Source organism: Macaca nemestrina, chromosome 3 (genome assembly GCF_043159975.1).
Source record: "Macaca nemestrina isolate mMacNem1 chromosome 3, mMacNem.hap1, whole genome shotgun sequence".
Lineage (NCBI taxonomy): Eukaryota > Metazoa > Chordata > Mammalia > Primates > Cercopithecidae > Macaca > Macaca nemestrina.
The window spans coordinates 42,226,834-42,243,299 of NC_092127.1; the positions used below are offsets into that span (position 1 = coordinate 42,226,834).

Consider the following 16,466-nt stretch of genomic DNA (forward strand, 5'->3'; position numbering starts at 1 on the left):
TTCTAAAACCTAAAACTTTCCTGCATCATTATTTTATGTTAAATTTAGAATACAGCAAACTCTTCCAATGAGCTAAATGAACTCTTTGATGGGGCAATATCATCAGCCATGAATCTACATCTCAACACCTTACTAACAAGAACACGACTGAAACCATCTCTCCCTCCTCAGCCATGGGAACAGTCTTGCAGTGATGGACGGTTTCCATCCCCCATCACTGACACGGGAATAACTGTGCTGTGAGCCAAATGCTGAGGGTTAGCAGAGTAACCTCACATGAGAATAATTACTTAACATGACCATGAGAGAAGGCAATGAGGTTCCCAGACACAGGAAACGAAAAGTCAGAAGGGGAGGTAGAGCTGGACAGGGTTCTGAAGCCTTTCCAGACAGCAACTTCCTTATAACAAACAGCAAATTGGCTAATAAATTTATCACTCTGTCATTTCATATGTACATATATTCTTAAGCTATTAGCATAATGTTTTGCAATGTACATATATCTTAGTAACGCCAGAAAAATCAACCTATTTCCTATTCTCTCAAGAACAAAAAAAACCTTCTGTGATATGAATGTTTATTTTGATATTCCAGATCACTTATAGGTTAATATTTCAATCAAAACTACAGTTACAGCTATACTTAAAGAATGGATATTGCACAGAAATAGTTAACACAATGCCTGAACCATGAGACAAGAACTCTCGACCCCTAGAGACAAAGGGAAGGGGAAAATCATTTTGCTGTTATGTGCTGCTCTGCTTCCCACGAGCTTCTCACAGATTTATGGACCCTGAGACATTTTGCTTTTCAGAAAAAAAGGTAGAAATTCAATAAACTCAATAAGCAGATCTGGTTGTAGATCTGTAATTGCAAGGGAGAAAAACATTCTAATAGAGGCACCTACAGTGCATTTTCTTTTTTCACTCATTTATCAAATATTTTTAAGGCTGGGCACTGGAGATACAGTGATAAATGAGAATGATGGCAGCACGCCTCAAGAAACTTGCAGACAGGCCAAGGAGCCGGTAAATACAATAGATTATGTGTTAAGTGCTAGTACAGGGTTAATAAAGGGGGTCTTGGGAGTGCCACTAACCCAGTTTGGATCACGGATACTTGCCAAAGAGATGATTAAGCTGAGATCCAAGGAATAAAGTGGAATAAGCCAGAGAAGGCCTGAGGAAAAAATATTCCAGGTAGAAGGACCATATTCCAGGAAGAAGGACTCAGATAGATAGACCAGGTTAGCTGGAGTAGAGAGAGGTAGCGGAAAAGTGTGGAAAGAGAGGAGCTTGCAGAGGAGGCGGCATCAGAGCTACCCTATGGGAAAACATCTAGCTGGAATACAGTGCACCAGTGAGGAACAGCGATCTTCGTCAAGGAACACATTTTCTCTCTTAAAATTTAGAGAATACAGTTTCTATAGCTAATTTTATTATAGCATGATTCTTAGAGTACATGAGAAAGTGTGTTTTTATTTGCTTGATGATGCAGTAAAAGGGAAATATGCTTATCATGTACAGAATTTGGTGGGTAATTTGACTAAGTTGGGGAATAGTATGTACATACCACAGATAATGTCTTCTGCCTTGTCTATAAATGAAGAATCCCTTTGACAAATCATCATCATCGTCACCACCACCACCACCATCATCATCATTTTAATTTGAATATCTCAGATTAATCTGATTTGAAGTTAAGAGTGAAGGCCCTTATCAAATCAAATCATAACAACAAGCATTACTGAACATCTCCTATGCTTGAGGCATCTAATCTGTAAGTTGTGACAATTTATTTTTAAGGCACAAATTGCTGTGGTGATTTGATATGTCAAGAAGTGACTTTTGTGAAGCTGCCCCAGAAGGATGGATTCCAGTTGCACAAGATGTCAAAGGCTGTGTGAACACGGAGAACACTGGCTCTATGTGAATGTCTCTCATTTCCACATTGTTCAGATCCTCTGCCAGAGCAACATATTGAGAGTCTTGACTTTTCATTGCAAAATATTCATGGTAATTTCATGCAGAAATAAGATGTGTTTATTATTCATTGTTGTCCTCAATAAGGGGTGGTTGCTTAGGGTAGACAAAATTAGTAATCAACAGTTACTGGATTCTATCACTGTTGTTCTCACAGATCTGCTTTGTGCCACATGCTAAGTGGAGACGTGATTTACGTGGCATATTATCCATGGTATCAATTCCCTGCTATGCATGTCAAAAGCGTCTATGGCAAGCCATTGGACTGTACCTCTTGCTTCTTTCCATGGCCACCATTCTAATCCTCTTTACTCCATCTCTCTCATACATACACGTCCCTGCATTCTTGTTTCTGCTTAAGAGATGAGATACAGTGGTATATGGAAATGTCTGTGTATACATATGGCGGAGCTGTTATCCTGAAGCTACACAGTGCCAAGCCTTGGCTCATGCACAAATATCACTTTTAGGGCTTCCACTCTGTTCAAAATTATAACCCATCTCCCTATGGACAACACTTTATGGCATATATTTCATGAATCATTAAATAATTATTAAATTCTATGCTTTTCATCTATTTTGTCATCTAGTAATCAGGGGTTATTTTTGGTCTCCCAACATGGAGACAATGTTTTAACTATTTTGCCATTCTAACAAATGTAAATATCCTATATACAGATTAATTTACTTAGCTAAGTTTTTGTTCTTCTTGAAAATTTCAGATATCAGATAATGTAATTTATTGACAAATTGAATCCACCAGCAGTATGGGTTATAAGCTTGGGTATATGAAGAAATCTGCTAACTCCTTTCCCTTCCTCCTTCCTGCTTTTGTCAATCTTCTAGTGCAATTAGTAATATTATCCTTTTTTTGAATAACTAAAAATCAGTTATCCTTTGATAATCTTAGAAACAGTTTTTCTTTAACATTAGCATTTGCAAGGCCATTGTGTTTGAAAACCAAGAAGGCAACTGGCATTCATTGGCTTGCCTTGGTTCCTTCTGCCTTGCATTTTACTTTCTTAGATTGCTGACTTTCTTTTATCATCAGGTTGTGTGTGTGTGTGTGTGTGTGTGTGTGTGTGTGTATGTGAGTGTATGTAAGCAAGGGCTATAGGAACTTCTTTTCATCTTTTGGGTTATTTCTGTTTGATGCAATGTATATAATTCTAGGCCTAACTCATTTTTCAAACTAGGATCTGTAAATGCTTCAGTAGCAGCAATTCAGTGACTATATTCAGTCTCTCTGAGAATGTTATTTAGGGCAAAGGATGTTCCTTGGGGGTAGTGATAGCATTTCGACAGACCTGAGCCATGTGTGTTGGGAATTACCTGGAAGGAGGTGAAGTATGGCCTAAGTGTGGAGGGCCTTGATTACTAAGCATGGGGGACAAGGGGGACAGGTGGGAGCTCCTGGGTGCTTTTGTAGAAGCAGTGGCACTTGACAGATGAAAGCAAAGTCCTGGATATATTATGGGGAAGAAGCTCTGAAGATATGGAGATCAATTAAGAAATTTCTGAAAATTTAGGTGTGGAATGAGCCCACCCCACCTTCCATGCCACAGGCCATCCAGAGCCACCAAGCAACAGCTACACGGGTTAATGACATCTGAAATAGCCCAGCTGTTTGATACCTGCTGCATTACTTTTCAGTTGTGTTTTATATCACATTGATCTATGAAACCGTTTCAGTACAATCTTTTTCAAAGTGAGAGAAAGGGAATAAAACGTTAATAGGAAGAATAATTTATCGTGCCTTCTTTTTCTTGTAACATTATTACAGTCTTATCAGCAATTCTAGCTTGCTTCAGATATTAATACAATCTTTAAATAGTCTACTTCCACTTATGCTGACTCTGATATGACTCAAAGCAATGTTGTCTGTCTGGAGACACCTTAGAACTGAGCATAAAAGCAACTGAGAGTGGATGATGAGAAATTTCATAGTGGGTACAATGTATGTTATTCTGGTGATGGATACCCTAAAAGCTTTGACTTCACCACTATGCAATAGATGCATATAACAAAACTACACTTGCACCCCATAAATTTATACAAATTAAAAAAGAAAAACAATTAATGTAATTGTTAAACACAAAAATAGGTGTGGTTCAAAACTCATCTTTCTTTGAAGAGCATATTAGATACTTTCAACTATTTATTCTTCTTTCAACCTAATCCTTCTAATAGTGAGGAAAATAAAGAAGGCTCATGCATCCCTTTAACTGAATATTCTCCAATTGCATGCATTATTTTCACAGCTACATAAATGTAATAGTAAAGTGAGATGGACAGCTGCTACCTTGCCCTGCAATACAGAGGTAGTGAACTTGATATGGTTAGAGGAATCTATAGGTTTAATATGTGACAGACTCCAAAGCACCAGAATTTTACTGTGGGAGGCAGCTATGGGGGAAAGGGATGGGGGCCTGTGACTCACATTGCTTGGAAGGATCTCTTGAGTATCCTGGTTAGAAGTCATAAGAATAGCAACATGTATGATCTCATGACCTAGAGAGGAGGATGACAGAAAAATGTGGAGATCGCTCCTAAATACTGTGAGGCTCTTTAGCACACTCCAGTGCTTTTTTCTCTTTCCCTCTGGAAAAAGATTGAAATAACTAAAGAGTATATTTCTTTTTAGCCTAAAGGTTTACTTTCTAAAATTAATGATGGTTAAATGTACTCTTATGATGTGAAAGTACCAGTCAAACTGTCCGCATTATTTAGAACTACAGTAAGGTATACAAAGTATTGGATTCCAAGGAGGGGAGAACAATATGGTCAAATAAAAATGTGTTAATTTTTATTCATTGCTAAGTGAATGTAAAGCAAAGTTCTATTTGCATTTTTACCAAATCCAGAGACATTCCAGATGATCTGACTTAAAACGTTGCCATGGAATAGAAATGATGTTTAGTCTGGTGATTGGCAGTATCACCTCAAAGAGATAAGCAGGTATCCTTCCCAGCAGTTGTGGATATTGATTGGCTAAGAAGCTGCTTTGCACATGGTCAAATCTACATAGTGTGCTTCAGGGTGAACAGCAGCAGGGAGTTATTAATGCAGAGATAGTTAATTATTTTCTTGAGCCATGATGGGTTGGTTCACTAGTTCATAAGTATGAATAATCAATGTTTGATACTCCACACTCTGATGGCTGAAGAGTCAAAATTTGAATTTTCCAATTTATCATTAAGGAGAAATGTCAGGAAAAAGTCAAGTGGTTGCATGCACATAGTATTTCATAAAGAGAAAACTTTTTAAAAGAAAAACTTACAGTTATGTAGCGTATGCTAAACATTTAAAATCAATTACGCGTTTTCAATTTTGCATCATAGTTTAGTTCTCAATTCCTATTTTAAGCTCTAATAGAAAACACATGTATTTACACTATCCTGTGGAAAGAGATGATAATTTTTTGATTATTTGTTCTCTAATCTCTTCAATTTTGGAAACAGTGTATTGGTGTAATTTTGGGAAGTTTTTATTTGTAATGTCAAAATTGTAACCATTGTTTTCATCTGTATTGTCAGACCACTGATATTTCTGCTAGGGTAATATAATGTAATCACAGCTTAAGTGTACTTACTGGAAACTGAGAGATTACTGTTTTACTTAAAATGTGTTATATCTTCAATTGACAAAACTTGCCATTTAAAGTAATATTTCAGAATATTACCTCTTAGAATAGTTGCTTTTTATGTGTAATACATAGAAGGAAAAAACAAGGGTGAGGAAAATACTCTTCCTGGGTTTAGAATAAACACATTTCACAAAATCTGGCATAGATCAAGCCATTTCATTTGAATTTTAGTACATTTGAATTCTTGCAGCAATTTTTCCCTCACAACAACTAGACCAAATATGGAATATCTAATTCCTTCGGCTTTAGTTTGTTTTGGGACTAAGTAGTCTCTGATATAGTTTGGATGTTTGTCCCCTCCAAATCCCATGTTGAAATGTAATCCCCAATGTTGGAGGTAGGAACTGGTGGGAGGTGTCTGGCTCATGGGGGCAGATCTCCCATGAATGGCTTGGTGCTGTCCTTGAGTTAGTGAGTGATTCTTGAGACATATGGTTGTTTGCAAGAGTGGTGCCTTGCCCCCTTCTCTCTTACTCCTGCTCTCGCCATGTTACGTGCCTGCACCCCTTCCCCTTCTGCCATAATTGGAAGCTTCCTGAGGCCCTCACCAGAAGCAAATGCTGGAGCCATGCATGTATAGCCTGCAGAGCCGTCAGCCAATCAAATCTCTTTTCTTTATAAACTACCCAGCCGTTTTTTTTTTTTTTTTTTTTTTTTTTTTAAATAGCAATGTAAAATGGCCTAATACAGTCTGTAAGCAAGGTGATCACAGACAGGTTAGTTATCTTCCTCTCACACTGAGGCACTGGCTTTGTTGTGTTTCTCTTTGGTTCCTTACTGCCTGGCTCAGGGGTGGGCACACAGTGGGTGCTAGATAAATTAAGACTGAAGAAATGAAGGAGACCACAGTAAAGCAGGCCAGTTTTACGTGGTATTAGTAATGCTGCTCAGCAAGGTCAACACTGGCCTGCTATCATGTGGACCCCATTATCTCTTAAGTCACCCAAATCACTGAGAAAAACCAGGATGCCCTTTGGCTTTAATCATTAATCTAGACAGTCAAAATAAAATAAATACCATTCATTTCAAGTTGGACTATAGATATCTGGCTTCTGAACAGCATCATATTCAACAGGTAACTAAACTCAAGGATATGTTTGTTTCAAGTATTTTCTGGGCTCAGTAGCTCTCACTCTGGAAATTGCATTTCATAAAAATCCAGGGATCTTGCCAAGACTGCCTGTCTAACCAGCAAGCTCAGGGCTGGCATGAGAATCCAAGTCATGAAACACCATGATTTTGAACTATCATCTCTGAAATACTATTTTGTTACAATCAAGGTAGAAACTAAGTGTAACATAAGACAGATAATAAAATTTTTAAATCTTAAAACTAGTAGTTAGAAGATAGCAGAAATAGCTCTCAGTAAAAACACAGATAAAATTCCAAAGGTCAGAAAAGTCTGCAGCAACTCTCCATGTGGAATCAGAGCACGGGTTTAAATCTGCAAATACATTTGTGGTTACTTCCTACCTTAAATACATTGATAGGGAGATCAATGACCACATAGATAAGGTCTCCAAGGGCAAGGCTGGCTATCAGCGCGTTGGGGCCATTCCTCATACATTTGTTCTGGTAAATGATCCTGAGCAGAGTTGCATTCCCCACCATTCCCACGATGAAAATAGTACAAGATATCACAGTGTTAATGTATTTAAAAGCTGAAGTAATTTTAGTCTGCTGTGGGCAATAGTTGTGCATTGAGCCATTGCTGGGTAGGACCAAGTTAGTGGGTTGATGAGTGGTAACCAGGAGGCTGAGCTCTGTGCCATGAAAAGTGGTGAAATCATCCACATGATTGCTTAGATTTGTGCTGTATCTCTCAGCATTATCACTGATTACACATCCAACCAGTGCCAGCCAAAAGGATGCCCTGAGGCAAAGGGTTTCCATCTTGAGGCAAATTTGAGGAAATATCTCTTATTGCACTTGTGCTGCTTTTACACCTTCACTATTTTTTTCACCTGAAACAAAAGGAAAAATAATTTTTGTTACAAAACCCAGTTGCCAAAAAGATCAGAGTCAATGATCATTTATTGATTAAATTAAAATGCAGGATATATTTGGTGATTAGATAAGATATATATCAGGTTACCCTATGGCAGAGTAAAACCAGAAAAAAACCAAACCTCTATTAGGGCAAGATCTAGCTCCTCTATGTCAGTCTCCATCTCCATCTCCATCATCTCCGTCATCTCCGTCATCTCCATCTCTGTCTCCATTTCCATCTCTATCGCTATCTCTGTCTCTATCTCCGTCTCTAGCTCTATCTCCATCTCCCTATCTCTCTTGCTTTGTCTCTCTCACTCATCTCTATACATAGCTATACTTATATCTACATCATAATATGGATGAGGCTATGGCAGTTTTTCCTTCAAGTAGTAGTTACTCATTTCTCTACATTCAGGTTGATAAGAACCTGAATTACAAAAATCTTCAACAGTTGAGATACAAACATATTTTTTAATGAAAGAGAAAAGGCATTATATGCTGAGTAAAGGGTACAGAGTATTGAGGCATAAAATAAAATTATCAAATGTAAAAATTCAGTGTTCTAAAATGTGTGCTGTTTTGCATATGGTAAATAATGAACATAGGAATGAAGTGCAGCACAGGTAGCCATCTAAAGTGTTATGAAATGTTAGTCAGAACTCCGGTTAACACCATTAACACATTTTAGTTTCAATTAAAAATGAAATAATTGATAAAAACAAAACATTTGTTTTGAAAACCTTGATGATTAATATATAAAATCTAAGTTTTCTACATACTTTTTTTGCTTTTTCATTTCTCAGAAATTATCATCATAATACGGTATTTGTTGATGAATGAAATGAGAGTAATGAACTTTCCCAGGTTAGTCATAGTATTGGTTTTCCAAGGGACATCTGTCCCCATACTATCTTTTTACCATCCTATATAGCTACATTTGTTTTATGCCAGTCACTGTACCCAGTACTATATGTGCATGATGCCCTATAATCCATACAGTGGTCCTATGGGGGTAGATCCATGGTTCAATTTTGAAGATAGGGAAACAGAGACCCAGGAAGGTGAAGCAGCTTGTCAAGGCCATGGGTGATGGGTGGCAATGCTGCGATTCTAAGGCAGGTCAGTCCAACTCTGAGCTGGAGCTGTTAACCACTAAACTATCCTCTGTCTCATTCTCATGCTTTATTTGTACGTAAAATATTTTAAAGAAGTCTCCAGAGTTTAGATGAAGCAATAGACTCAGGAGGGTGGTTAGACATTTTCAAAGACCATCTGGTGTGGTTTGTTTGTTTGTTTATTTATTTATTTATTTTTAAGTCACTTGCAGAGAGCAAGTGGTCCTTCCTGTCCAGGAAGTCTAGGAGACTTTAATGAGGAATAATCAAAGATAATTAAAAATAGCTTATCCTATTTCAATATTTTATATATTTCCTTTTCTGTAGGCTTTTATGAATCTTCAAATGAAGACATAATCTGATTTATGCAATGGTGTTTGTATGTGTCTGTAAAGTATATATTTTCAGGTCATATAATTTAATCTTAATTAAAGATTAAGGTTATAATTTAATCTTAATTTAATCAAATAAGGTCATAATTTAATCCCAGGTCATAATTTAATCTTAAAAAAATTGAGTCCTGGCTGGGTATGGTGGCTCATGTCTAAAATCCCAGCACTTTGGGAGTCCAAAGCAGGAGGATCGCTTGAGCCCAGGAGTTTGAAACTAGCCTGGGCAACTTAGTGAGACCCTTTCTTTAAAAAACATAAAAAAGATTAGACAGGTGTGGTGGCGTGTGCCCGTAGTCTCAGCTACTTGGGAGGCTGAGGTGGGAGAATCACTTGAGCCCAGGAAGTTAAAGCTGCAGTGAGCTATGACCGAGTCACTGCACTCCATCCTGAGCAGCAGAGTAAGATCCTGTCTCCAAAAAAAAAAAAAAAAAAAAAAAAAAATTAAATAAATAAAATGTAAAAAAAATTGAATCCTTTTTCTGAATCTATTCAAGGTTGGTATTAACCACTTTTAGGAATTTTGACAATTATCTTGGGAAATCAGCAAAGCTTAGGTTTGGCCAATACGTGGATAAAATAAGGTTTATTCAAGTTGTATAGGGTATATATAAAGTGCAAGTATTGGATACTTTTGCCTTCCCCAGAGGTTTCCCCCCCGAACTCTGAAATAATAATAGTATTTACATATAGTAACTTGTTATACATGTATCTGTTATCTGCTTTGAGCTTTACGACTCTAGGTAGGCAGGAGCAATATCTCCATTTTACTTATAAGGAAACCGGAGTCTTGAAGAAGTATTTAGGTCAAGGTTTCAAAGCCAAGAAATGGCAGGACACATAATTTTGCTTATAGGACTTGACTCACTCTGATTAAATGGGAAAAATATCAATTTTTCAAGGTTAGAGGCAGGCCATGTAATTTTCAGCTCTGATTAGACTTAATTATAAACAGTTTGCAGTTTTTTCCTGCTTCTTACAATCTGGAGTGAGTATCTGGCCAAAAATTGACAGACCTATGAAATGACACCATTTCTATTCCAAAGGGAAGACCAGGACTCCAAGAGAAAAGCTTCTTGTCATCCTCCTCTTTGGATCACAGAGACAGGGGGAGAAGAAATACTTTCATATCTTGTGCTGTTTAGTGACTAATGTCTTCCAGCTTCCCAAGTGAAACAGAACCTTCAATAACAGCTTTCTTAAAAATGAGAGAGAGAAGGCCTTTTCCAGAAATGGAATGGCTTTCTGCCAGTTCCAGTCGGCTGGGAACTGACCTGTGAAGACCTGGCTACGGTGGGTACTGCTCTACTCATCAGAGGTCCCGTGGTGCTTTGAACCTTAGCATGCTGGTCTGCTTGGTTAGATTATGGCAGGAAGTAAGGCCAACGCTGTGGGTTCTTAAGGCACGAGCCAGCTATCATTAAAACCCCCTTCCTTCCTCCTCCAACAATGACACCACCACAGAAATCATTTCTGATGACTTCTCTGTCAGCTCTCCACACATGGTAAGCTGCAAAACGAAGGGATACTTGGCAAAGGCATGTGGATGTCATATTATCATTGGGTGAAAGTACAAAATCAAATGAAAGAAGCCCATCAACTGCAGGTTCTTCCAAGGTGGGCTCGTAGTTCATTTCCAGGAATCTGAGTCAGGCTGTGCTTTGAATCATCAGTCATAATCAGTCACAGCGCTAGTGAAGCATCTCAGGTTCAGACCTGAAGGGCATGGTCTACAGATTCAGCATTCTTCCTGTTTGGGGTCTGAGAGTTTGGGGAGTGCAAAAACTATTATTAAGGAAGAGGACTGAATCCTTACGCTTACATTTTAACCATTTAACATATGAGACTTTCAGGATCAAAGTTCACCTGTAATTGGTAATTTGGAAATTCAGACCCTATCAAAATGGCATGAGTTTAGAGCATTCAATTTACAGAAATGACTGCCAAGGTGTTTCTCAATCAGCGAACACATAGACAACTACAGGTGGGGGAAAAAACAAGGAAACTAGGCACTTTTTACAAGTTTTCTGTGGGTTTGCTCTCCGGTTAAGAAATGAGCAACTCTCCTTAGAGACAACGCCTGACTTTAACGTGCCTCCCACCCCCAACTCTATCAGGGGAAAGCCATTAGGATGATGTAAACAGAGGGTGATAATCTAGAAGCAGCTCTTGTTTTCTGCACGTGCGAAGCAACAAGTGTCCTTTAAAGGCGAGCACAGAACAAAACACCCAGACCTTCACAGGCAAATTTCCAAAACTAGCTACACTGGGGGTTTTCCCAAACACCTCAGTCCCTCACACCGAGTGCCCTTGGCTACCCTTGGCATACCCAGACCCAGATGTGGGGGAGGAAAAGCAAGCGAGTAAGAAAAGGCTGTGGAACCAACTTCACAAGTAGGCGCTGGAGCAAGCCACAGAGCTCGGTGTTCCTCAAAGTTCTTGCATGCCTGGGGAAAAGGGTTCACCCAGGGAAAACCATTGGGCTTCCTCTTCCTAAAACTCCGAATCCTAAATCCTACACGTGGGGAGGTGAAGTTCCCCGAACCCTACACGTTCCCGGACCGCACCCCTCACAGAAGGCGCCCGCCTCCCCACGCGCCCTGGGGCAGGTGGGTGCCAGGCGCCCCTGCTGCGACGGGTCGCCCAAGCTGCAGGGAGTTCGGGCCAGAACGTTCCCAGTTCTCGTCTTCCCCCGACCCAGGGGCCCACGCAGTGTATCCGCCATCCCCGCACCCGCCCCAGTCCTAGTCCCGATAAGAAGGACTTGCAACCAACCGTGGAGCTCGGCGGGCGCAGACAGCTGCCGGGTCCGCGAGGCGCCTGGGCCAGAGGAAGCCGGAGCCGGCAAGGGTGGGTGGCGCGGAGGGTGGCCGGTGTCCCGGGCTCCGGCGCGGCGGCGGCTCCGGCTGCACAGCTACCCCGGCTTCAGAAAACTTCCTGGGCACTGCTTCTCCGGGGGAGGTCTCGCTGGGACCCCAATTCCCCGCGACGACCGGGTGGGATGGATGAAGCCTCTCCACCTCCTCTCCACAATCGTCAGACCAGCGGGATGACTGTACGCGCGCGTGAGGGCTCGCACGGAAAAGAAAACTCCGGAGGAACACGCCTCCAGTCTGTCCTCCCCGTCTCCTCCCAAAGCTCCAGCACTTCCACTCCACTCTGGGACCGCAAGAGCGTCCTAACCTTCCAGCTATCCTGGGACACAGCCACCACTAAAAAGCACAAAGCTGCCGCCCCCTTCCAGGCCCCGAAGGGCAGGAGTCTTTTTTAACTATTTCCTTCCTGAAAGAAGAGGTGGGGGATGTGGAGGAGAGAGGGTAGAGTTTGACAGACAGGACTCAGAATTCCGAAAGGCCTTGCAGAGGAACCTATCCACTTAGTGCAGGCTGATTTGATTTGTGATGGAACAACTGGACCCAGAGCCAGGGCCCGCGGGTGGTTTCTTCTCCGTCTTCCCTGCCCTCTTTGCTTGGCTTGTGTGCTCCCTTTTAGGCTTGGAGGCCGTTGAGGAGCCGAAGTGGACAGCAGTTTACTGGATCAGGTGGTTTGCTTCTATCTTGTCCCTTGTAGCCGGCATCCCACGGCTACAGACCTCCAACCCAGGGCGAAGAAGGAGCCTCAGGAGAGACGAACGAAGGTTCCAGTGTGTGGCTCCGTGAAACCTCAAGAAATTCAAACAATGAGGAAGCAGACCTTACAGAAAATGGGTCTCAATATCTTTATCATGGCAGAGACTTTATCCTAAATTGGGGGTGGGAGAGGAGATGAGGGACAAAGGCCACTGCCTGTGACATGTGAGTAAAAACTGGGGGCTCCTCAGGGAAGGTCTACCTTGGAGTCCTTCAGTGCACTGCTAGAGTCAGCACATTGTAGAAATGTGAGGTTGGAGCACTGGTCACGTTGTATCCCATGCTGTTCCGGTTATCTGTTGCAGCTAAACAAATCACTATAAAATGTAGTGGCTTAAAACAACAACACTCATTTACTCTGTTTATCAGTCTGCAGTTTGGGCAGAGCCTGTCTGGGACGGCTCGTTTTTGCTCCATGTAACAGGGGCTAGAGGATCTACTTCCAAGATAGTTCACTTGCTTGGTGTTGAGTGTTAGTTTTTCTCCACGTGCGTCTCTCCACAGAGACTTGTGGAGACTTGTGGTTTGGGCTTCCTCACAGCATGGTGGCGGGGATCCAAGAGTGAATGTCCCCAGAGACAGAAAGTGGAAGCTGCCAGTTTCTTAAGGGCTGGGCCCAGAAATTGGCACTGTGTCATTTCTGCTCCATTCTATTAGTCGAGCAGTCGCAGATCCCAGATTGAAGGTGAGGATCTATAGAGCCCAACCCTCAATGTGAGGAGTGTCAAATAATTTAGGGACCATTTTGTAAAACCATCAAAGAGATCTACAGAACACTACCACTGAAAAAGGCCTTAATAGTCATCTAGTAGGGTTAGACTAGGTATTACCCTGTGCATTAATCTTACAGCTTCTTTATGAGGGAGAATTGGCCAATCAGAATAACTAATAGCTTTCATAAGTGCCATCGTTTACATTAAAAAAAGGTGACCCTTTGGGCATGTGGCTTGGCAAGCTCACAGTATTTTTGGGAAAGGAAAAGTTACTGCTTTGTCCCAGAAGAGGCAGTTCACATCTTGGCCTGTGAAACATGTGCTGGATTTCAGCCCTTATTCACTCTGTGGCCAGACACACTTGGACAGTGCATCACCTGCATATCTGAATGTGTCAATCTGTCCAGTGTTTGCTAGAACACACCCATCAGGCCCTACCTCTTGGGACAGCTGATCTTACTGTGGTGTGGGACTAGTTATTAAAAATTCTTCCTTCACACCTATTAGGATAGCCATTATAGTAAAACAAAAGCAAAAACAGCAAAGAACAAGTGTTGGCAAGAATGTTGAGAAATTGGAACCCTTGTGCATTGCCAGTCTGAATGTAAAATACAGTGTAGCAGCTGTGGGAAAACAGCATGGTGACTCTCCAAAAATTAAACTTAAAATTACTCTATGATCCAGCAATTCCACTTTTTGGTATTTACCTAAAGAATTGAAAACAGAGACTCAAACAGATATTTGTACACCCACGTTCACAGCGGCATTATGCACAAAAGTCAAAAGGTAAAAACTAACCAAAAGATGGAAACAATCCAAATATCCATCAGTGGAAGAATGGATAAACAAAATGTGGTATATACATGTATGTATATGTATATAAATGCATGTACATAACACAGAACATTATTCAGCTTTAAAAAAGAACGATACATGCTACCACATGGATGAATGTTGAAGATACTATGTTAAGTGAAATAAGCCAGACACAAAAGGAAAGATAGATATTTTATGATCCCACTTAGATGAGGTACCTAGAATAGTTAAATTCATAGATACAGAAGGTAGAATAGTGATTACCAGGGGCCTGGAAGTGCTGAGGGGAGAATGGGAACTTCCTGTTTCACATGGTTCAGATATTTAGTTTGGTATGATGAAAGAGTTCCAGTGATGGATGGTGACGATGGTTGCACAACAATGTGAATGTACTTAACACCAATGAACTGTACACTTTGCAATGGTTAAAATGGTAAATTTATGTTATGTATCTTTTACCAAAATAAATTCTTCCTGACATCAAAACGAAATCTGCCTCTATACATTACCTGTTGATCTGCCCTCTAAATTCATAAAATGAGTTTACCGTCTCTTTTAAGATCTTTAAATATAAATAAGTGTACTTATGTGAATCATCAGCACAGACCTGCCTTTGTAAGAGAATAGGATTGCCTCATTCTAGATGAGAACAACATGAATGTTCTTTAGCTGTTGGAGATTTATATCCTCATTTTCTCAGCTTTATTTGGGGAAAATGACTTCAGGGGACTCGAACCAGTTTTTAGTCAAGTTAACTTTACCTCCAGTTACCCTTCACCCCGTAGATAATACTGTGTATACTTGCCCCAACTATATTCCATGCTTTGTACTTTCAAAGAACATATAACTAATATATTTGACTAAGCTTTTCAACTTGACTTCCAAAGGTTATTTCTTTCCCTTGGAAAGTGAGTTGGATGCAGATTTGCAGGTTTTCTGGGTTTTGGGGAAACTATCCTATTCACACTTGACTTCTGGTTTGAGCAGCTCACTAAGTGGATGATTACTGTAATGAAGTTATCTTGGCATCATATTAGTATTGTATTGATTTCATGAACAAAAATTGCTGAAGATTAAGAAGTACTCAATATAGCACTTAAAAAACCATTTTTTTCATGTGTCCTTGGGGCAAATGTTCTTCTGAATTTAAGTTTCTTGATTTAAATTTACAAATCCATTTTATAGTTGCTAACTCCCAAGATTCTCAAACTTGAAATGCAGTAGTGGTTTTGAGTCTTACGGTGTTTGCTAGAGATGTTGTGTTCATCATGGTTAAGCTCTCTGGAAGAAATGAAACATGAAGGTTTCACAGAAGAACGACAGACTGGTTGTGAGAGTAAAGGCAGAGAAATTGAGGAAATGTATGTCAGAGATCTGAAACTGTCACTACAGCGCTCTCATTGGTTAGTGCTGTGGCCAAGACTATTGGCAGCAAACAACACCTGCCTGGAGATGAAAAGACAAGCCCTATTAGTTGAAGATCCATTTTTAATTAAAACTGACTACAGGCAATTTGTTTTTGAAATAAGCACAGTCATGTGCCACATTACATTTTGGTCAATGGTAGAACACACGTGGTCCCATAGGATTATAATACCTAATTTACAAGAGATTTGAGAAATATGCTTTTAAAAAAAGAAGAAAACAAGATTATAATACTGCATTTTTTTTTTTTTTTACCATACCTTTTCTATGTTTAGATATGTTTGGATACACAAGTACCATTGTGTTACAACTGCCTACAGTATTTAGTACAGTAACTTGCTGTACAGGTTTATAGCCTATGAGTAATAGGCTGTACCATATAGCTTAGATGTGTAGCAGGCTCTATCATCTAGGTTTGTATAAGTACACTCTATTATATTCACACAACAATGAAACCACATTTCTCAAAACATATCCCCATCATTAAGACACATGACTGTACTCTAAAATTAGCCTGTAGATGAGCTGCTGGAGATTCTAAAGTGTTTACGAATTGCAACAATATTGCACATGGTGGTTTAGACTAGGTTATTCCATTAAAATATGTTTAATATATCATGTAGCCCAAAGTTTTTTAAAATTGCTGGTGGCCCCATTGGAGAGCTGAGAAATCAATCAATCTTAGTATTACTAATGATAGGGTAACCAGATATTAAGTGTCCACTGATCATGTATTCCATTCATTTAAAAATGTTTCAG

General features: G+C 40.0%; 1 protein-coding gene across 1 annotated transcript in view; it reads right to left on the reverse strand.

Annotated features, from left to right (window-relative positions):
- LOC105463442 (endothelin receptor type A) overlaps positions 1-12,031 on the reverse strand; it is a 62,297-nt gene extending 50,266 nt beyond the window's left edge. The window contains exons 1-2 of the mRNA XM_011710521.3: positions 11,900-12,031; positions 7,102-7,592 (exon numbers count right to left, since the gene is read on the reverse strand). Coding sequence (XP_011708823.1) covers positions 7,102-7,521 — 420 coding nt within the window. The 5' untranslated portion in view covers positions 7,522-7,592; positions 11,900-12,031. The remainder of the gene's footprint in view (positions 1-7,101; positions 7,593-11,899) is intronic.
- Between the last annotated feature and the right edge of the window lie 4,435 nt (positions 12,032-16,466).